Source organism: Mesoplodon bidens (assembly GCF_964165515.1).
Source record: "Mesoplodon bidens genome assembly, chromosome: 14".
Classification (NCBI taxonomy): Eukaryota; Metazoa; Chordata; class Mammalia; order Artiodactyla; family Ziphiidae; genus Mesoplodon; species Mesoplodon bidens.
Genome location: NC_138170.1, coordinates 69,477,770 through 69,500,173, shown reverse-complemented (window position 1 = coordinate 69,500,173; position 22,404 = coordinate 69,477,770). Strand labels below are relative to the sequence as shown.

The 22,404-nt window shown below is 54.9% G+C and overlaps 1 protein-coding gene across 5 annotated transcripts in view; it reads right to left on the bottom strand.

Moving 5' to 3' along the window:
- DNMT3A (DNA methyltransferase 3 alpha) overlaps positions 1-22,404 on the bottom strand; it is a 100,870-nt gene that overhangs the window by 4,755 nt on the left and 73,711 nt on the right. For 2 of the 5 annotated variants that reach the window (XM_081253663.1, XM_081253662.1), the window contains exons 7-20: positions 8,895-9,110; positions 8,512-8,670; positions 7,975-8,082; positions 7,608-7,764; positions 7,130-7,279; positions 6,978-7,022; positions 6,154-6,233; positions 5,476-5,588; positions 5,174-5,357; positions 4,838-4,922; positions 2,804-2,949; positions 1,893-1,983; positions 1,552-1,700; positions 439-524 (exon numbers count right to left, since the gene is read on the bottom strand). In XM_081253663.1, the coding sequence (XP_081109789.1) occupies positions 439-524; positions 1,552-1,700; positions 1,893-1,983; positions 2,804-2,949; positions 4,838-4,922; positions 5,174-5,357; positions 5,476-5,588; positions 6,154-6,233; positions 6,978-7,022; positions 7,130-7,279; positions 7,608-7,764; positions 7,975-8,082; positions 8,512-8,670; positions 8,895-9,110 (1,769 nt within the window). Of the gene's footprint in view, positions 1-438; positions 525-1,551; positions 1,701-1,892; positions 1,984-2,803; positions 2,950-4,837; positions 4,923-5,173; positions 5,358-5,475; positions 5,589-6,153; positions 6,234-6,977; positions 7,023-7,129; positions 7,280-7,607; positions 7,765-7,974; positions 8,083-8,511; positions 8,671-8,894; positions 9,111-9,907; positions 10,017-12,255; positions 12,562-22,404 lie in introns of those variants that run through there. The other 3 variants (XM_081253665.1, XM_081253664.1, XM_081253666.1) reach the window with 3 other exon arrangements.

Genomic DNA, 22,404 nt, shown 5'->3' with positions numbered 1-22,404 from the left:
GGGCCCTCTAAGCTGCAAGGTGCCTGCTGCTTCGAGATGCTCTCTCCTGGAGCCGGATGTGGCCCAGCTGTGGGCACCACTCTCTTTCCCATCCCCAAACACAACCTCCACAGCTTTACCTCAGGGGACTAGGGACCAGCTGACTCTAGACACATCACCAACGGAGGAGAACCAACCATATAACTCAGCAGCACGATGAGTCCTCTTCTGTGTCAAGAGTGTGCTTTTTTAAAGGTCCCATTTGGGACCACTAGTCCTTGGTTTCTCAGGCAAGTATTTTCTACACCTGACTCCCCTTCTTCCTCAAGGAAAAGGAAACAAAGAAGAACACGGCAGAGCAGCAAGCTGGTCAGCAGGGGAGGCTGGCCCCCTCCTCGGGCCGTCATCCTGCCTGCAGACACCCACCCGCGGCCACCCGGGCACGGAGCTCTCACCAACCTGTTCATACCAGGAAGGTTCCCCCAGAAGTAGCGGGCCCTGTGTGCAGCTGACACTTCTTTGGCATCAATCATCACAGGGTTGGACTATAAAGCAGGAGAGAGGTTAAAGATGAGTGAGAGAGAAATGTAAGAGTGCCAGGAAATTTGCTAGTTTAGAGCCTCAAAGGCTCTTACTTCTCTCTCAAGAGGCCACACTGGGAGAGCCTGAAGCCCCCAGGAAAAGCTGGAATTAAACCCAGCTACATTCCACATGCTCCCACTGGAACAGTCTAGACCCGCACAGTCCACACTGCGACGATGGAAATGTTTTATCTGCACTGTTCCATGTAGTGACCACTAGCCCACCAGCTGCAGATGGTGGAGTACTTGAGAGGAGGCTGGTGTGACTGAGGAATTTTAATGTCAATTTAAATACCACACATGGCAGATGCCCACCACACTGGACCACACAGCTCCAGCTCACCCCGGAGGCTTTGAGAAAGCAAGTTCCAACGAGTGTGGATGTGTTCACTGTAGTACGTCCGCATTATGAGCCAAACACACCAGCTTGAGGTGTTTGCCCCCAAGACTCAGGAGCACAGGCTCGGGCTCCCAGACTGCCCGCCCCGAGAAGGACTCTGGCTGCAGAAACCCTCTGTGCACAGCCCAAACCAGGCTCAGCCAAGTTGGGACTCACATAATGGGAAACAGAAACTGAGATAAGCTTTGTTTTCTTCCCAGGTGCCATAAAGCATCTGTCACGGTGCCAGGGAGCGAGGACAAGCCATTCTGGTTGGGAAAATTGATTCTGGTATCTCAAAGGCTCCCCCAGGGAAACACTACACAGACCCCCAAGCCCAGGAGTTTGACACTCCACCCTGTTTACAACAGTCAGGTCCTCCAAGTGCTGAGGCCCACTCCCACATACCACCTCTTACAGTGAGACCACGGGTTCTGTCCGAGGTGTGCTTCCTCCCTGTCTACCTGGGAAGCCCAGAGCTTCCCAAACGAGCCCCTCGCAAAGCGGAAGTCACCAGTCCCCAGCTCCACAATGCAGATGAGACAGGGATAAAGCAGCAGTCCAAGGTAGAAGCCATTAGTGAGCTGGCCAAACCAAGGGTGCTGGCTATACCTCGAGAAATCGCGAGATGTCCCTCTTGTCACTAACGCCCATGGCCACCACATTCTCAAAGAGCCAGAAGAAGGGGCGATCATCTCCCTCCTTGGGCCGCGCGTCATGCAGGAGGCGGTAGAACTCAAAGAAGAGCCGGCCAGTGCCCTCTGAGAGGTTGGAAGAGAAAGCCATCAGCTGAGGCTGTCTGCAGGAGACAGTGGTGTGGCCCGGGCACGGAGAGGGCAGGGGAGGACAGGGTCGTTGGGAGGAGCCGTCCCAGGGCAGAAATATCCAAGTAGGAAACTGACGTGCGGAAGAAGCACCAGCTCAGAAGGCGGAGGGGTGAGTGCAGCACCTACCGTAGAGTCCCTTGCGGGCAGGGTTGACGATGGAGAGATCATTGCAGGGACTGCCCCCAATCACCAGATCGAACGGGCCCCACTCCTGGATCTGGGAGGATAAAGGTAATGTGATGGGCCTGATGTCCGGGGACAGAGGCAGAACGGGAGAGAGAAATGATCTGTGAATTTGGCAAAAAAGTACTTTGGCATGGGAGAGAAGAGACCCGGCTGCTCTGTATGCTCTACATACACACATACATTCATATACACACACACACGCGCGCACACACAGTGCAGCCACGGGCAAGTCACTGAGGCTCTCTGGGCTGTTTCCTAAATAATAAAGGGAAAGGACTGAGCTGGACAATCTCTGAGGCCAGTGGGGAAACCAGTGTGCCCCCAGCAGGAAAAGCAGCCACTCAGGGGGGGACAGCGGTCCAGGCTGGGCAGCTGAATGAAAGGTACTCTGTGCTCTGCGCACCTTGGGCAGGTGTCTGGACCATCTGAACCCCTCCATATGCCCTTCAGGATGCCTGAGGGCCTGTAGTTCGAGGTCGACATGGATAACTGGAAAAGCAAGGGGCCACTCAGGCAGGATCCCGCCAGATCCCCCCCTCCCCAAAAGGGAGGCTGGCGCACCTTTCGCCAGCAGTACTGGGAGGATGGGAACCTCACTGCAACCCACAGCGCTCCACTCAAGAGGGCCCGGAAACCAGCCAGGCCCAAGAAGCCTGGCCCCCAATTCCCATTGGAATCTGCCCCGATCCTCTAGAGACAAGGAGGGAAATGGAAGAGAAGGAGGGAGAGAGTTCAATGGGGGAGGGGGGAGAAAGGAAAAGAGAAAATGGACAAAATGAGAGGAGCTGGCGCTGTCCCCGGAGCTAAGGGACGTAGAGAAGGTGGGCGGGGCCGTGGCGGCACTGACATACATGCTTCTGCGTGACGCTGCGGACGTCCCCGACGTACATGATCTTCCCCTGGTGCCGCACCATGCCCACCGTGATGGAGTCCTCGCACACCTCGGAGGCGATGTAGCGATCCACCTGAATGCCTAAGTCCTTCAGCACCAGAAGCCCTGTGCCAGCCAGCAAAACGCACCGTCACTGGGTCACCTCCCTGGCACCCCAGTCTTGGCAGGGGGTCCCTCGGGCCAGCCGGACACATGGGTCCAAGGCAGGCCCAAGCCCTACCCTGCCCTGAAAGCTGCAGGAGACTTCTGGATCAAACTGGAGTATCAGTAACAAGGATATCAGAGAGGCTGTTACGTCGAGGCTCTTTCACACCTGATTTGATCTACTCAGAAAATAGTCAAGACAGGACAGCAGGGGGTTTCGGGAACCAGGGACAACAACAGGTGACTTTTGGGTGGGCTTTGCTGTTTCTGTGTCTTGCATACACTGGTCCTTCCTCAGCCCTTCTATCACCTCCTGCTGCAAAATTCAACCATCCTTCAAGACTCAAGGTAAATGCCACCTACTCTAGAAAGGTTTCACTGATGCCCACCCCACCCTACAGCCCCCGGGATGGCCTCCCCTCCTCTGTAAGCCCCAGCACCTTCTGAGGTGGCACATCCTCCACCTCAGCGCAGCTCGCACGCCTAAGCCAGCCCTTCTCTTGGGTTGCAAATGTCTTCAAGACAGAGTGGGCGGTCTCAGTCAGTGTGTTTCCTCCTGAACTGACTACTTACACTTCCTGACCACGGCCTTCCACAAAGGCTTGCTGAATTGAGGCAAGGAAACAGAACAGACCCTGTGTCAGGAGACACAGCACCATTCCCACTGCTCCCAAAAGACCTCCCCACAAGGAGCCTGCACGGCCTCTTGGAGTGTGACGTGGCTTAAGAAGCCTTCAAGGTTCTAGCCTGGGAAACCAAAGCTGTACATTAACTCCTTTAGGTTCATATGACATCAGCACTGAGCTGGGAACAGAAGACAGACATCTGGCCCAGGTGCCTTCCCCACCCTCTGGCCAAGGTCTCCGGGCCCAGCCTGCCCATCTATCTCCCTTTGGTCCCATGAAGACAAGTTCTAAGGAGGACTATTTGTTTCCTAAGGACTGAAAAGCCTCAGCCTTGGGGCAGGGCTGAGGGGTGTATATGAGTATTCACGTCAAGAACCACATGAAATTAAAAACAGCGGCTACACGGTGACCCAGCATTCCCTAAAAGTTAATGGTTTAAGTATATAAAGATGCATGTACAAGGATGCTTGTCACAGAACTGCTCATAGCAGTGGGGAAAAATGTAAACAACCCAATAGGGGGTTCATTAAATAAATTATGGTAGCTTCCCTCCATAGAATCCTATGTAGCATTTATAAATAATGTAGTTCTATACTCGTTGACATGAAAAACCAGTCATATCATAAATGATAAGGCACGTTACGACACATTTTACTATTTACTATGCATTTTACTATCGTTTTGTTTTATTTATCTATCTACGGATGATTATATAAACACACACATGCACAGAAAAAAAATTCTGAAATCTAAAAATGTAAAAGGACATATACCAAAACACTAATCATAGGATTACAGGTGATTTAAATATTCTTTAGACTCTCTTGTTTAGAGTTTGTTTTTTCACTGTGACTTATAATCAAAGCACAATAGGACTGCCTATGATTTTGCTTTGGTCGCCAAGTCTGTCCTTTGAGGTTCTGTGAAAACCTTCAATAGTCTCTGACCAGCGATCGCTCTATCCTCTGCTGGAGCGCCTCCCTCCCACTGCCCCCGGTTCCCGCCCCCCGCCCCCGGCCTTGCGTCCCCAGTAAGGGAATGCCCACCAAACAGGCCGGTTTACCATTTATTTTTACTTTTCATTGAACACAAAAGTTTCCTCCTTACGGTAATATTTTAGCAGTTGTAGCTTTAACCGTCACTCTGTTTTGCCAAAGTTACGCACACACAGTCCCCCGAGCCCAGCGCCCACGTCCCAGGACGAAGATGCCAATGACTCTCACCTGTAGCGATTCCATCAAACAGGGACAGCACCCGGATAGGCTTCCTCTTCTCAGCTGGCACAGGTGGGTATACCTTCGGAGGGTCCTAGGCAGCCAGCACAACAGGCCAGGTGAGTGTCCAGGAGTGTCCGACAGACCCGCACGCAGGGCTGGCCTCCCGGCCAACTGTGAGCGCTTGGCATTTCCAGACCTGCACAGCCCGCTCACAACTCAGGCCCCGCTGCCTGGCGCCCAGGCCCCCGACCCACCGAAGCGCTCTCACTCTGGTGGAGTCTACCCTCTGGCTTTGGCAGGCGGGGTAGGGGTGAGAAGAGCCACCCTCGGCCCAGCACTCACGAATTCTTGGTCGTGGTTATTGGCGAAGAACATCTGGAGCCGAGAGGGCCAGTCTTCTCGCCGCCGCAGCAGCCCGTAGGTGCCCTTGTGCCCGCACATGTAGCAGTTCCAGGGGTCTTCCTTAATGGCTGCCTGCGCAGCTCCCGGCCCCACCAAGAGATCCACACACTCAACGCAAAAGCACCTGGAAGGAAGCCCAGTGGAGCGGAGGGGACTCTCACCCCAAGGCCAGTCCCGGGTGGAGTGTGGCCGCGGTGCAGGGCAAAGAGGGAGGGCCACTACGCGCGGGGGCGGGGCCTCACCTGCAGCAATTGTTGTTCCCGCACATGAGCACCTCGCGCCCCCCGCAGCAGATAGTGCAGTAGGACTGATAGCCGTCGTCATCGTACTGGTACGCGCACTCCAGGAAGCAGTTCTAGGGAGCACGGCGGAGGCTCAGAGACCACCGGGCAGCGCCCAGGCCAGCCAGGGTGAAGGCAGGCTACGAACCCAGCCTCTGGGCGCTGGCCTTGAAACCTCGACACACAGCCCTGGAGACCCGACCCCGCCACCCATCCAGCCAGGGTCCAGCCCAGACCACAGATCTGGGAAGGGGACACCATGTCTCCCCACTGCAGTGGACAAACCAAGGAGAGGCACGTGGGAAGGCCTGGAAAAGAAGGTCCGCACCGCCTTGCGGTCCCCCGCACCCAGGGCACAGCAACCCACCCATCAGCCTGTCCACGCCCACTTCACACTAGTGACTGTGATACTGTGAGCCCACATCTGGGGACGTGAATGGGGCTTTAGAGGGGGCAAGGATCTCTCAGAGGAAAAGCAACAGCAAGTCAAACGCTTGAAACCCAAGGGCCCATTTTATCAGGACTCTGCTTTAAGAGCAGACCTCAGAGTCACCCTCACAGCTGTGCCAGGTGCCTACAGCCCAGAGGCCAGGAGGTGTGGTCAGCCAGGGGCCTCGGCTCTGCTGGCTGTGCCCCTACCTTGCAGTTTTGGCACATTCCTCCGATGAAAAGAGGGTGTTCTAGGGTGACGTTGAGGCTTCCACAAGAGATGCAGATATCTGGAAAGCAGAGGAAGCAGAGTGAGTGTGAGAGAAGGGCCCCCTCCCCGCTTGGGCCAAAGCCCGGCTCCAGAAAAGCTATAACAAGGGGCGTGCTGGAGCAGCAGCCGGGAAAGAAGGCAGGAAAGAGTCTGGGAGGGGCCCCATGGAACAGGGAGGCAGTGTGGCCCCAATCTCAGGAGCCCCCCCATCTCCCTGAGCAGCAATGCCGCCTTCCAGGAAAGGCATGGTATGAGGGTTAAGAACCCGCTTGTGAGAACGGGGCCTGACCCTGTGTTACTCTGGAGATGTCCTTGGGCAGTCAACCCTTAAGGCCTAGGCCCCTGCCCTCATCCTTCCTGGCCCTGAGGGCCCCGAGCTGGACACACTATCACTAGGCCAAGGGAGACGGACATGGGATGCGCTTATGACCCCCAGATGAGAGAAGGTGAGGAAAGGTAAAAGGGCAAGTTTAGATCCAAGAGAGGCCACCCTTATCTGACCCACTGGAGTGTCCCAAACCCTAATGACCAGCTCCCACCACCGACAGGAAAGATCGTGGCACCAGAAGATAGATGTGTGTGTCAAGCAGCCTGGAGGTGGTGGGACATGAAGGACACATCCTGTCACCAAGTACTGATGTCCCACAGCATCGTACCTTCCTCGGTACCTATAGTACTCTGTGCCGGCCACCACCTTAGGGCCCAAGTGGAACAGACAATTGACTTCCCAGGGCCGAGGCCCAGCTGCCCCCTCAGGACTCACCCTCGATGTTCCGGCACTTCTGCCGCACCTCGTACACCAGCCGCTCTGCAGAGGGGAGGAGAGCCCGGCGTCAGAGGAGGCCTCGAGGGTCATGCCCACTCCTCTGAACGCCGGCCTCACCCTGCCGCTCTCTCCAGAGCCAGGCCAACTACCTCTTGTGCGTTCATCAATTATCTCCTTGACCTTGGGCTTTTCAGTTGTGCTCTTTCGGGGCTTTTTGGCTGGTGGGGGCGGTGCATAGGCAGCTGCCTCGGGTTCAACCCACATGTCTGTGTAAACTTCTTTGTAGGGGTTCTTCTCCTCTGGATCGGGAAAGCATGTGATGAGGTCATGGTTACTGGCTGACGAGGAATCCCAGCTCTCTTCCCCTGGACCATCTACCTACAACGGGGTGTAGCAGGGTGTGGCCCGGTGCCCAGCTTGTTCCTAGCTCCCAAGTCTCCGGTGTCAGCAAGCCAAGGGGGAGCAGGTTGTTCAAAGTCCCAGAGTGGCACTGGCCCTACCTGGCCCCAGGGAGAGGGAGATGGCGGCCATTCCCACTGCGAAGGTTGACGGAGGAGGCCTTGACGGCCCTACCTAAGCACGGCTTTCCCAGCCTGGGTGCGGAGCTGCCGGTGCACCTGCGTTTACCTTCTGGGGGCTCCAGGCCCTTGGGGCCAGAGGGCTGGAACCCTCCCAGGGCCCATTCGATCATCTGTTTGTTCTGCACCTCCACGGCCTTGGCAGTGTCGCTCTCGTCGCTGTCGTGGCACATCGGGAACAGCTTCCCCGCTCGGCTGCTGGCCACCTGGAGGGCAACACGTGTGGGGAGAATAGCGAAGGTGGGCTCAGGCAAGAGGTGGGAGAAGGTGCAGAAAGGAGACGAGTAAGGAGGAGGGCCGAGGGCCCCCCCGGCAGACCCTCTGCCCAGGCCTAAGCCCTGTGCTCCAGCTTCCAGACCAAAAGTGGTCCCTGCCGCCTGAGCTCCCCCTGCTGAGTCCCTCGGAGGGGCGCTGACCTGCAGTACTTCGTAGATGGCCTTGCGGTACATGGGCTGCTTGTTGTAGGTGGCCTGGTGGAAGGCGCTGCAGAAGGAGCTCAGCGGCATCAGCTTCTCCACACACACCTGAAGGCACAACCCGCCCTCGTTTGCCCCTGCTTCCACACTCACCGAGCACCCACCACTTGCCTGGCGTGGTCAGGGGTGGGGGCATTAGGGCCCGGCCTCTGCCCTCAAGAGGACCGGACGCACCAGTAAATAATTACATGACGTAAAGGAAGAGTCCAAGCCCCGGTGTCGGGGGGGACCTGAATGCAGGTGGAAGGGAATTCTGGGTACAGGGTTCCTGGAAGGCATCCGACTCTTGTTTGGAGGGCAACCTAATTATCTCAAGGGCTTCCTCCAATCACACATATACAGAGTGGGGACGAGCAGAGGCCCCTCCTACCATCCCAATTCCAAACCACGCCCCCAGCCAAAACCAGAGGCCCTGGGACCAAGACCCCTTCCACCCCGCCCGCCCCTGCCAGGCTACCGCCCAACCCCATGACTCACCACTGAGAACTTGCCGTCTCCGAACCACATGACCCAACGGGTGCCTTCTGCTGCTCGGCTCCGGCCCGTCATCCACCAAGACACAATGCGGCCTGGCCACCAGGAGAAGCCCCGCAGTTTCCCCCACACCAGCTCCCCAATGCCAAAGCCCCGGCCGTCCTGGAGCCCCAAGGAGCAGAAGTCATTACATGGTGGTCACGAGGCCCTGCCACCCTGATTCCCCCCAAAGCAACCCCAGCCCTGGGCATCTGAGGGTCAGGACAGCCAGGAGGGAGCGCCATCTGAATGGACAGAGCGAGACTGGAGAGACAAAGAGGCCTGGGGTCGGGTAGAGAGAGCAGGACGGGAGGAGCTGGACGAGGCAGGTGAAGCCAGCCGCTCACCTCGTACTCCGGTTCATCATCAGCTGCTTTGGCGGCGTTCTTGTCCCCAGCGTCAGCCCCCACGGGCTCAGGAGTGGTGGCCACAGTGGGGGATGCGGGGTCGGTGGGCTGCTGCACAGCAGGAGGACTGGCCTCCTCCACCTTCTGAGACTCGGTGGACCCCTGGTTTTCTTCGACAGCATTCATTACTGCAATCACCTTGGCTTTCTTCTCAGCCTGGGGAAACAAGGAACAGAAGTTACCTTGAGCTGATACTCAAGGGGCTCTTCTCAGTCTCTCCAGGGTCCGGAGACAGTGACAGAAGGTAAGGGGCTGGAGAGAGAAGTTCTTCCCTCATCAACTCAACCAGCTTGCCACGGAAAACAGAAAGACGTGAAGTTGAGAGGTGAGCTCAGATCACTTGGCTCAATTCCAGCCTTCTCTGCCTCTTAGGAGATCTTCCTCCCTCGTCTAATCTTCCTCAATTGTCAGCATCATCAGTTGCCCATCCTCTGATTGAGAGATCAGTCCTACTCAGATACTAATCATGCACCTTAGATTAGGCACAGACCTTGGCTCCATCCTCTCCTATCTTACTCCCCGATCTAGACATGGATCCTCTTGTCCTTTTCTCCACAGTTTTCCTGGGCAATCGACCCCTTCTCTTCCTGGTCTTGGCTTCCAGACCACAACTCTAGTTTTGTTGTGATACGTAACGAAGAAATCACTGTTTTGTGTTCAGAGCGCATGGTTCCTTCCCCATCTGCTCAACCACCATGAAAAGCCCCAGAAGAGCTTGCCTGCTCCTGTGCTCACACGCCATCCTGGAGTTCTCAGGATTACATCTAATGTATGTTGTCACCAGATTCTATGTCTTCTTTCTACGTGCACCTTTCAGATTCATAAATACACTTATTCTTTCAACAACTATTTAGGGAGTCCACAGTACAGCCAGGTATCCTCTCTGCCATCCCACTGACAAATTAATCCAAACTCAAGTATTCTCCCAATTTGAACAGCCTCCATCCTTTCACCGTCTCATGCTCATCTTTCAGGCTATGACCTGCATGCCCATTCCTTCTCAAAACCTGCTCCAGTATTCCCATCACCCTGCAGAGGAGAATGAAATACCTGATACTTAGCTCTGAGGGCCATTCAACCTAATCTCATCCGTCTCACCCCAATGGCTGAATCTAGAACACGTGGCCCTCAAGCTTCAAGGCTCTGCACCCGTCTTCACCACACCAGATTCAAAAGGAAAAAAAAAATCCCATCTTCAACATGAAGCTTTCCCTAAGAGCTTAGAGCTGTGAATACAAACCCACCCTCAAGATTACCTGGAGTGTAAGACCTCTAAGCTGGAAGTCACAGCATTCATATTCCTGTCTTAGCTTTGCAACTAATTAACAGCCGACTTTGGAGCAGTCCCTTGAGTTGCTCCACCTAAAAAGGAGTTTGAACTGAAGGATTTCTGTTAACCTTTTCTGACTGGTTTAAGAAGCTGACGTATGTATGTACTAAGAATTCCAAGGACTCTCCAAAGCCTGTCAATGGACCCCCAGGTCCCAGGTTAAGAACAGCTCAACGGTCTACTGTCTCTTAGATTCATTTTATTTTGTTCTATGTTCAAGTCTTTGCCTCCTGGCCACAGACCAAATCTGCTTCTTGTGGCAATTCCTAAAACACGAGGATGGAAGTCCTAGTTCTTTCTCTGACTCAACAAATTCTAAAATGGGATAAAGCATCCTTTGCCCCCAGCCCACAAACAGCTGGGAGAGAGAGCTCCGGGGTGGGGTGGGGGGCGGGTAGAAGATCGCAGAGGACCTGCTCCTCCCTCCCAAGCCCCACCCTCACCTGTGGGATTCTGCCCCACCCCTTCCTAAAATCTACCTCCTCCTGGCCCACAAGGTGTGCCTAGGTGTGCACTCAAGCCTGTGGGGAGAGAGGTTCTCTCTCAGAATTGTCAGCTGCAGCTGTGCTATCCCAGGGCCAGATCTGCTCAGATAAATGCCCTGCCTGGCAGTCTCTGCTCCCTTCCCTCCACCACGCCTCCGAGAACTTCAGGCACGGCCGCTGACCTAGACCAGGGTGCTGCCTTGGGTGGAAGGCAGCACCATTCTGCCAAAAGACCCAGTTTCCAGGGGCGACGGGCCCCCTCAGCCAGAACAAGGTGCGCAGGTGGCAGGGGGCGGCAGGGGGAAAGGATCCCAGCAAGCAGCGCTGGGGGGGGGGGCGGGGCGCGCACGTCGGGCTCCCCCCGGCCTCCCCCAGTCTAGAAGGCAGTCGTGCCTGACACCACCCTCCTCACTCCCCCTCAGCCCCTTTGTCTCTCTTCTCAACCCCTCCACAGTGAGTTCCTGAACAGTATTCTTCCCCCACAACTTCCCCCAGCTTGTCAGACGGTGCTGCTGATGGCTGTTAAGCGCCCCCAACCCAGTAGGTGCAGGAGAACACGCACCCAGCACGGTTTGGCAGGCAGGGGAGGAAGGGGCCTCCATCGGGACAAGGCCAGCAGGGGTGGGGGAAGGAAGAAGGGGGTGGGTTAGCAGCAGGAGGCAAGAGGAAAGGGGAAGAAGGGGCGAGAGGGTGGCTGGGTGGGGGAGGGGCTCATTAGAATAGACTTGCCTAGGGCAGTGCGGGAGGCCCCTTTTCCACGTTCATGCCAACCCCCGGGACGATAGGAGAAATAAGGGTTAACTCTGGGCTGGGGCTTTTGGGCTAAAGGCTCCCCCCCCACCTCAGTTCAGAAGGTCCCACCCCAGAGTAGCCAAGAGATTGGACAGGATCAGGAAGACACCACACCAGCCCCACTACGGCGGCTCGAGGAGGCCACTTGGCCTGGAGTTTGTTCTGCCCGGAGAGCCACTGGTAACTCCACTCTGGAGGAGGCATGGCCTCCCCATCCAGTCCCATCTCCTCGGGCAGCTGTCCCGCCTCCACCTCCCTCCGCGACTCAGGCTGCTTCCCATTCCAAAGGTCAGAGGGCCAGGGACCCACGGGCACCCCGGGCTGTCCCAGGTGCCTCTCCCATCACAGGCCGGCGTCAGGCCACCCCACAGCCCCCTGTCAGGGTCACACTGCTCCCTCCCACCCTGACACTTCTTTCTGGCGGCCTGACGGTGGCTCCCAGGAACAGGCAGGAGAGGAAACTGTCCCTCTCAAGAGGCCACAAGCTTGGCACGGCCTGAGGACGGCGTGGTCCACCAGCCAGGAACACAGGTCAGCAAGGAAATGCCAACAACCCATCTGCCAGCCAGCTCAGCAAAACCGCCGCTGCTAGCCCAACTCCACGGGCCGGGGCCTGCCCCCCAGCCGTCGCTGACCACTGCCCCAGGCTCACACCAGGCCTGCTCTTGCTGGCCCCTGAGCCGCCAGGTCCCACCTGAGCGCAGGAAGGAGTGGGGCTTGGGGCTCCTGAGGAGGAAGTGGGTGGGACAGCAGTAACTCAGCATCTCCAGAACTCAGGCCAGGCAGGGGAGCCAGCTCCTGCGGGCCGGGGAGGCAGACTTGACTCTTCTCAAGCCCAGAGGGCTGCAGGCCCAGAGATCCTCCCACCGGCCCCGGCCGCCTCCCCGCCCCCAGTTTCCCCAGGGCTCCATCCAGGAACCTACCCATAAGGCCAGGTGCAGCCCCTCTGTGGTCCGGCTCAGGTGTGAGCCCCAGCCCTGAAGCTCTGTAAGTAGCTGCCCGTCTGGGGGGAGGGGAAGGGGGCGATGGGGCTGGGGGGCGGAGGGGGCCAGAGAGAGGGGGAGGGGGGAGGTGGGGGGGAGGGATTGAACATTTTCTTTGTCTAGAACTCCAGGTCACGTGGGCCCCGCTGGAGTGCCTGGTTGGCTGCGAGCGGGCCGGGGGAGGGGGCCGGCTCTCAGACGCTGGCAGTGGGCCAGCCCCTCTCCTTCGGTCCGAGGGGCGCGGGCCGGCGCTGGGGCCTGGGGGCGCGGCTGGGCCTCCGCCCGTTCCCAGGGCCCCGCCCAGGCCAGGCTGGAGGCGGTGCCCGCCCCCTCCAACCGGCCAGCCTTCCCCGCCCCCTCTCCTCCAACTCCGCCAGAGCCCCGCGCGGAGCCGGGGGGCGAGGCCGGGAGCCCGCGGGCCGCGCGGGGAGGGAAGGAGGCGAACCGGGAGGGAAGGGGCTGCCCTCCAGCTGCGGAGGTAAGGTGCGAGCGCCCAGAGAACCAGGAGCGCAGGCAAAAGGAGAGAGGAGCTTTCGGGCCGTCTGGGAGAGACAGGAGAAAGTTGTTAAAAGTGAGTCTCAGCAGCATAACCAAAAAAAAAAAAAAAGGAAAAGCTTACAGATGAGCGAAGAGGCCCAGGAAACTGTAGGAAAACTCAAAGCACACAGACATGGGCAGAAAGCGCCCGTGCAGAACTGGGAGCGCTCCAGAACGGGAACTGGGAGCGTTGCCGGGGGTGGTCTCCTCTGCCTTAAACGGCGTGGCGTGAGGACTTCAGGCTTTGAAAATCACTTCCTGGCCAAGTCCCTGGGTCCCCTAGGTCACTCTGGGTCAGCCTTGGCTGTCTCATTTTCCTGTTTGCAAGGTGCGGGGTTGGGGGGTGGGGAGGAGGAGTTCAAAAGTACAGCAATTCCTTCATTCCCAGGCACATCTGCTGCTCAAGACTGCACTCCTTTGGAGCCTCCAGGTGCAGCTTCAACCATTTCAAGTTCCCTCCTCCTGAGCAGAGGCCCCTCCCCCCAAGAAGAATATATATGTGTATATATACATACATATACACACTCTCTCTCTCCCTCCCTCCCTCCCTCCCTCCCTCTCCCTCCCCCCCTCCCTCTCCCTCCCCACATCAAAGAAGTAGACACTGTTGGCCCTGCCCTCAAGGAGCTGACAAATTCAGCTAGACTTGGAGAGATTGGAAAAGATCAAAGATCGTTGAACAGCATCTCTAAAGAGAACTACTCCCCAAATACCAACCCTGATGGGCCAGGATGGCTTGGAAGCCAAACAAAAATAAGTAGTATCAATGATAAATGAGGTTACGGAGGTCAGTGTGGAGCAGAGACTGAACCTGGAGGATGAATCAGATTTGGAATGAGGCTGGATAGGTAGGAAGTAAGAGATGTTAGGCTGGATAGCGAGGAAAACACTTGCCCACCTTCACCTCCCACCCCACAATACAACTAAAGCTGAGGGGTGCGGAGAGAGATGTTGATGGATATGTCCTATCGCAGTGAAGAATAACCGCAGGTTTTCTTACATGACAGGGTGAACCGGTATTTTGGAAAGATTAGCCCGGGGACCTCCCTGGTGGTCCAGTGGGTAAGACTCCACGCTGCCAGTGCAGGGGGCCAGGTTCCATCCTTGGTTGGAGAATCAGATCCCACATGCGTGCCACAACTAAGATCTAGCGCAGCCAAAATAAATAAATAAATATTCTTTAAAAGAAAGAAAGATTAGCCTGGTTTCAGTTTGCAAGATGAAGTAAAAGGAAGAGCAGGGGAGCTGAGGGTAAATACTCCCAGCAGGGCAGGACTGTTTGGCCAGCCACACTCTCAGAGGATCTGGACTGGGGTTCTGGTTCTATCACTGTGACCTTGGACAAGCCACTTAACTCCAAGAAGTCTTTTTTCACTTGCAAAACAGGAGTGATGACATCTGCCCTCCCAGGCCCCGGAATACCAGCATCACTTAAGGAGATAATGCCCCCAGGTGCCTGGCTTCCAACCACAAGCTGCGGGAACAAACCAGCTGGAACAGGTGCTGGTATAAGGAGGTCAAAAGATGTGCTGTGAAGGAGAGCCTACCTACCATCCCTCCTGGGGCTCAGCACCCTTCTGGGGGCCGTCAGAACAAGCAGGCCCTGAAAAAGGAAGAGGACTCCAAATCAGAGAGAGCCTTCTCCAGATAATACTCAGGGAGTGCAAACTTCCTCTCCCAACCCTGACTGAGACCCAGAACCCATACAGCAAAGAGGAGCCATTCCATAAAACACAGGCCCTGTTCTGCTCCAAGCCATCTTTCAACCCAATCAAGGTACCTGCTTGGTATAATTTTTCAGGAGATCCCCAGGCAGAGATGAGAAGCCGTGAGTTTATACCTCTTGCCTGCTCCCACCCTTTAAGGAATATAATAAGACTTGCTTGGCTTCTCTCACTGATGCCTCCCTGGCATCCAAGCCCTGTTAACAGGCCACTTTAGACCTCACCCCAGGCCTCCTCTCAAAATGAAGTTTCTGATCTGGCTTGGCCGGTTCTTTTTAAAAAACTCTATCTCATCTATGACATCTCCTTTTCCATTATTATGTGGCTAAACACCTTAGACTCTACACTCCATGGTCTTGGGACTTCTTCAGTAAGCAATGATGCCTATGCATGCAGTCAGGACTCAAAGTGTCAGAATGGACCAGGGCCATCAGTTTCACTTTTTCTTGGCCCATTTAATAAAGTAGCCTTCCCTCCAGCTGCCAAACTTCCTTATTCTCATTCTTTAAAATTAAGCTCAAATTGGGGGCAGGGGCAACATAAGAGTAGGGGATTAAGAGGTATAAACTACTATGTATAACATAAACTACAGGGATATAGTATACAGCACAGGGGATATAGTCAATATTTTATAACAACTATAAATGGAGTATAATCTTTAAAAATTGTGAATCACTGTGTTGTACACCTGAAACTTATATTGTAAATCAACTATACCTCAATTAAAAAAATTTGTTTTAGTAAAATTAAGCTCAAATCTTAACCTCTTCCACACAGCTCCCAACTTAAGCAAAAAGAAGCCCAATTCAAAGGTGTCCCCTCGCTACTTAGAGCACCACCCCTCTCCTGTAGCTACACAGACAGGTAAGGTTACCCTTTTCTATATTGTAAGTCACTCAGACTGAGATTCGTGTCCTCTTTGTACTTGGTGGGCAGAGAGAGGCCTCAATGTAGAAAAGACCCCAAGATCTAGGATAAGAGGTGACTTTAGCAAAAGGTCGGGAAAAAACTAGGGCAGCCTTCTAGGATCCTCAGGTCATATATGTCCTCGACCTTCCAAAGTAACCCTCCCAGGGTGGTTACTGGGATAGGTCTTTTGATTAAGATAAAGATAGTCAACCTAAAATAGCAGGGTCATGTAAAGTGAGCCAGGTTCTTGGAAATGTTCTAGAAGTATGTTGAGAGGAGGAACCCCTGGACGAAAAGAAGATCTGGTGGATGTCAAGTGCCTAAAAGAAGCGTTGGAGAGGAAGTATCCAGCATGGTCCAAAAGGGAGGGTGACCTGAAAGAGAGGGCACATTTCCTGTCTGGCAGGCGGATAGCAGTGATCCAGTAGGCCTGATGAAAATACCTCTTAAGGACACCTGACTCTCAGCACTGATCCCGTGTTCATCAAGCAAACTTCTAACTTTAATTACATTTTCCAGTGACTCTGATACCAGTAAGTTGCCAGAAAACATCAGGACAAGCACTAGGATCTGCGTTGAAAGGACAAGTCCTGTTATAAATCTGTAAATTGAACATCCTGGTGTACGTCACACTCCTGTCTCTGAAGAGCACGATTGTAAGACGTGCCGTGAATTTGACTTTCCAGCTCACAGAACTGACGTGAGATGCTAAGTCGTGATCCTCCACCCAAGAGCAGCAACTCCCACAGGTGCAGGTGGGAATGCCACGCCTGCCTGACTGGTTTTAACTCAAAGTTCAGCGTTCTGTGGCGTGCTTTGTCATAAAATCCAGTGCTGGTGGGCGGTGGGGAGGTTACGTTGCTTCCCTCAAACAGGACATTACCACCTGAGTCCCTGTACTCAGAGAAGCCGGGATCCCTAAGGAGCCATCTGCAAAGCCACATATTGGGAGGACACTGCATATTTTCTGCCACATAAACACTCCCCCTGACCCCAAGACCAGCGAGACCTTATCCAGGCAAAGGCTACAAGATCAAGATGGATGTCTCTTCTGATCCTGCCCTTCCATCTGCAGCCCAAAAGCCTCAAGACTACACAGCAGACCTGTGACTACCTGCTGATTACAATCTACGCTCCTCGCATGGCATTCAAGGCCCCCACAACCTGCAGCACTTACATCACACAGCCCACACTCTGCGCACCCCCTTGCTGTTTCCCAAATAGGCCCTTTGCCTGCCTCTGTGCCTTTGCTCATGCCGTTCCTTGCTCCTCCCCTTCACCTTCCACTGGCCAAAATCCTACCTATCCTTCTAGGCCCAGTTCACCAGTTACCTCCACCAAGAAGGTTTCTCTAGACCTGAACTGGCCAATAAGAGAGCCACTGGCTGCATGTGCCATTTAAATTCATTAAAATTAAATAAAAATTCAGTTCCTCAGGTGCCACATCCCAAGTGTCCAAGAGCCCATGTGGGTTTTAGGGGCTACTGTACCGGGGACACAGATATAGAGCATTTCTCTCATTGCAGAATGTTCTTTGGACAGTGCTGCTCTAGCCCCGCCCCCTGGTCGTCCCCCACTGCAAAGTTACCCTGTCCCTCCTTCTCCTCCACACTCCCAGAGCGCTTTGTAATGCTCTCCTAGCACTTGCCGGTCTTTGCCTGTACTAAGCTGATTGTGTACTCATCTTTCTCCTCCACAAAATTAAAAATCCTAGAGGGCAGGGCCTGGATCTTACTCAGGTTCACATGCAAGCAGTGTGGACCAGAGCCTCTTGTACATTGTAGAGGATGAAAGCAGTGTTTGCTGAACTGAATCCAACATTGTCTCAGGAGCCTCATATGGAGTCCACTGACCAAGTTCCCAGATGCGGACGGGTACTTTCCACAGCAAAGTTCCGATCGGTGCTAAGAGGTCCAGGTCCAGGGCTCCCGAAAGAGGCCAGGAATCTTTGTTTTCCTATTCCCCTGCAATCCATATGGAGGTTGCAAGCAAATGACCAGGACTGGGCTGCTGGCAATGAAGCTAAAAATAGCCACAGAGCCAACAACAAGGAGTTAGCAGGACTTGTTGCTAGGGAGACCAGTCGCAGAGGGAGCAACCAAGCAGGGAGAAAGCGTCAGACCTGCACCCAGAGAGCAGAGGCCACGGTGGGGGGAACTCAAAGTCGACAGGGGTCCAAGGATCCCACCTAGAGATGCTCTGCCTTCTGGCAGCTCCTGACTAATGCACTAAGTGGGGCAAATGTTCCCCCTGTCCCTCAGTAACCCATCTCCATGGAAACCACCATTGCTGGGGTGAAGTACCAGCCCCTGGAAGGGAGGCCTCTGCCTGGAGCTGGTTGTTATGGCAACCCCCCGTGCCCCCCCCCAGCCCATCATCCTCTCTCTCCTGGCTTCTCCTGTGGGGAAAAGGTGGGGGCCTGGTCTTGGCTTAGCCAGCATGACCAGGAAACACCGGCTTCCTGACAAGACTGACCTACAACGGGCTCTTTGGAAGCTCCTGGGACCCCAGTAAGGCCAGTCAATCCTCAGCACAGGGCAGAGCTTCCTTTCCTTCCTGTGAGGGCCTCACAGATCACCTTGCCAGGAGAATCCCATACTCACTTGGGTTTATTTGTATCAGGATCACCCGAGGAGATTTTTAAAAATACAGATTCTTGGGCCCCACCTATGGAGATCAGCTGTCTTGGGGTAGGGCCCAGGAATCTATTAAAACCTCCCTAGGTAATTCTGATACCAGCCAGGTGTGGAGACCACCAATGGCCCTGGCTGTTACAAATGAGGAAACAGGCCTACAGGGGACTCAGCCCCCCACCCAAAGGGTCAGAGCCAAAAACTGAGGAGGAGGGGGTAAACACACATCTGAGGGGAGCTGCCCACCTCCTGGGCCTGTCTCTCTTGCTCCCCCTTGAAACGAGAACACGCTGTCGTTTGATATTGGACTGGGATTTAAAACTGAGCCTCTCGGGACTTCCCTGGTGGCACAGAGGTTGGGAGTCTGCCTGCCAAGGCAGGAGACGTGGGTTCGAGCCCCGGTCCGGGAGGATCCCACATGCCACAGAGCAACTAAGCCTGTGCGCCACAACTACTGAGCCTGCGCTCTATAGCCTGTGAGCCACAACTACTGAGCCTGCTCACCTAGAGCCCGTGCTCTGCAATAAGAGAAGCCACCGCAATGAGAAGCCCGCGCACCACGACGAAGAGGAGCCCCCGCTCGCCACAACTAGAGAAAGCCCGTGTGCAGCAGCAAAGACCCAACACAGCCAAAAATAAATAAATAAATAAATAATAAAAACAAAAACTGAGCCTCTCAACAAACTGTCCCCTGTGGCAGAAAGTGGAAGGTAGTGGGGCTAGGCAGTCTGGCTCCCAGAGTGTACAGAATGGTGGCTGCCCAGGCAGATGATCTGGGCTGAAAGAGAAATCCATCCTCCTTCGGAAGGAAAGCAAAAGGGTCACCATGGCAACTGCAGGGTGCCGGCCGGCTGGGCTTGGTGCCCTCCCCAAACCTGGGCCCAGGAGAGGTGCAGCTTTAGGCAAACGCCATGGGGCAGGGGACCACCCCCCCGCCCCGCCAGTCTAGTCTAGTTTCAGAACTGTAAGGAGGCTGTGCTCTACCCTGGAGCCAACCTCTGAGCCTGCCCGAAACACACCTAAACACTAGGGTCTAGGAGCCCTAGGAGTCCCGGGCACATGCAGTAGCCAGGCCAGGGAGGACATGGAGGAGACAGTGCAGGAGATGGCCTCCACCCTCCTGTTACTCACAGCCTAATTGTGTGCCCAAGACCCACCACACATGAAACCACAGCCCTCATTCAAGACAGCATGCAATTAGATGGTAAATTATGTGGTGGAGATGCTTTCTCCATGTGCTGAAGGAAACCCGAGGTGGCCCGGATCGGGAAAGGCAGGAAGCCTCAAGGGAGGATGAGAGAGGGTGAACCAGGACTGGGCCCAACCTCCCAGGTTTCTCAGACAGCACGGCCAGATCACTGGGGGCATCTGCAACTGCATTAGCTTCCCAGGGAGAAGCACAAGCACAGCTGTATGGACACCTGCTGGGGAGGAGAGCTGCCTGGGGCCTGTTGTACCATCCGCTCAGTCACATAAATTCTGAGCCAGAGAGTAAAATGCAGGGTCTGGGTGGGAGCCACCTCTTCGCTGACCCCTCACTTCTCCATCTCCCCACCTCTGTCCCAGGCAGCCCTCATTCCTCCCTGGCTCCCCCATTCCTTCCCAGGTCATTACACACTTCCCTAATGGGAGGGCTTGGAAGCCCCAACTCTCCAGACCTGCCATCAGGCTCCTGGAGCCTCAGCTGCTGCCTCTTCCCTCCCCGCGCCGATCCGCGTCCTCTTTCCCTACAGCTCCGGGTCTGCACAGAGGGGGAGGCTTCTCCACAAACCCAAGTCTCCTGCCCCCAGCACTTCCATCCCCTAACCCGGAGCGAGTCAAATGCGGGCTCTGGGCAGGGAGCAGGGGTGGCGGTGGCGTTGCTGTAGGTCCCCAGACCTCACTTGCCCCTCGCCAGGAGAAAGAACAGACGGAGCAGCATGTGAGCAGGGGATCCCTGCGGACGCCAGGACGGTCAGTACGCACCTAGCTTCTTTGTATCTTAGTTTCTTTCTTTTTTTTTGCCTCTCACTGGGGGCCTCTCACCGCTGTGGCCTCTCCCGTTGCGGAGCACAGGCTCCAGAAGCGCAGGCCCAGCGGCCATGGCTCATGGGCCCAGCCGCTCTGCGGCATGTGGGATCTTCCCGGCCCGGGGCACGAACCCGTGTCCCCTGCATCGGCAGGCGGACTCTCAACCACTGCGCCACCAGGGAAGCCCTGTATCTTAGTTTCTTAATCGGTCTAATGGGACCACAAATATCTGCTGAATATTACAGATAAGATCAAAGGAAGTCAGGAGGGCATATCATTTAAAAGGTGGAAAGAATCTTACGACAGGTTTGCTTGAGCACAAGCTGATACTGTTACTTTGCTTTAAAAACTAGACTCTGGAGAGAAATGTTAATTTTATACGGGGGGGGGGTGGGCGGTGTCAAAAGGAACCAGGTAAACCTGAACAGCCTGGGCTGCTTTCTCCTCCCCTCCCCCAACCCCATCTCCAGCCTCCAGGGGTCAAAGGGAGGGGCCTCAGGGACCACCATTCAGATTCAGGCATGCAGACCCTATCAAGTTTCAGGGTCCAAAGAGAAGACCCAGGAGGAGACCAGTAGACAAGCACTGCGGTAAACCGTTGCTGAAAACAGCAGGAACGCCTACCATCTCCATCCCAAAGGAAAAGTTTGAATCCCCGAACCAAGTCCTTTCCGGTCTTCTCCCCCACCTACGTTTGGAAATGGTTCTCTAGCTGTGCCGGCCTTAGAGCCCGTACTTCTTCCTCGTCTCAGTGTGTTCAAGGTCTGAGAGTCTCAACCCCGCTGTACATTAGAATCACCTGGAGAGTTTTAGGAACATCTGGGCCAGGGCCCATCGTTAAATTCCAGATGTACTGGACCCAGAGCGAGGGGCCCAGGCAGAGGTGGTTAAAACAAACTCCCAGGTGATCCGAATGTGCGGGGAGACCCCCGATGTGGGTGACAGGGTGGTAGGCGATACAATAAATGCATTTTTGGAGGAATCTCTGCTGTCAGATTTGGTTTACTTCGAATCATCCGAAGCTTTGTGGTTCTCAAACTTTCACAAGCCCCAGAACCATGGGGACCTGACTAGAAAATCAGATTTCTCAGGAACAACACCAGAGTTTCTGCCTCCTAGTTTCAGAATGGGGCCTGGGAATGTGCCTTTTTTTTTTTTTTTTTTTTTTTTTTTTTTTTTTTTTTTGCGGTATGCGGGCCTCTCACTGTTGTGGCCTCTCCCGTTGCGGAGCACAGGCTCCGGATGCGCAGGCCCAGCGGCCATGGCTCACGGGCCCAGCCGCTCCGCGGCATATGGGATCCTCCCAGACCGGGGCACGAACCCGTATCCCCTGCATCGGCAGGCGGACTCTCAACCACTGCGCCACCAGGGAGGCCCTTTTTTTTTTTTTTTTTTTTTTTTTTTTTGGGAATGTGCCTTTTTAACGCACTGCCCAGGTAATACACAAACCTGCCCTTTAAGAAACACTGAATTCTAATAGCATCTTTGGTACATATAAAGCAAGTCCAACTCAATTTCTGTTTTTTTGTTTGCCCCATATAGTTGCCTTTTAAACAGTATCTAGATTCAAACATATAGGAGACTGCACTGTTTTATCCCTATTTTTGTTTAATCCATCTGAGTTAGAAGTGAAAAATTAAAATATACTGCCCACTAATCATTGACTAGAGTCATATGGCATCTGTGAAGAGTTGTTATTAAAGAATGGCAAGTCAGAAAAGTGGTAACATTCACACACACACACACAAACACACACATACAGCATGCCAGCCAGCTGCTCCCAGAGGCCCCGAGTGCCTGTCCCTCCCTAACCTGGTCCTCTCAAGGCAGGGCTGCCCTCCGTGCATTGGGCTCTTCCCTCCCTGCTCACCAGCCTGCACTTGCCTTCCCGGTGGATGACCTGAGTGCCTGCCAACCCTCTCCCCACGGACAGCCACCATGCTGGCTTCTCAAAAGCAGCTTGTCCAAAACCTAACTTAAAAGTCCACTCCTGGGCTTCCCTGGTGGCGCAGTGGTTGAGAGTCCGCCTGCCGACGCAGGGGACACG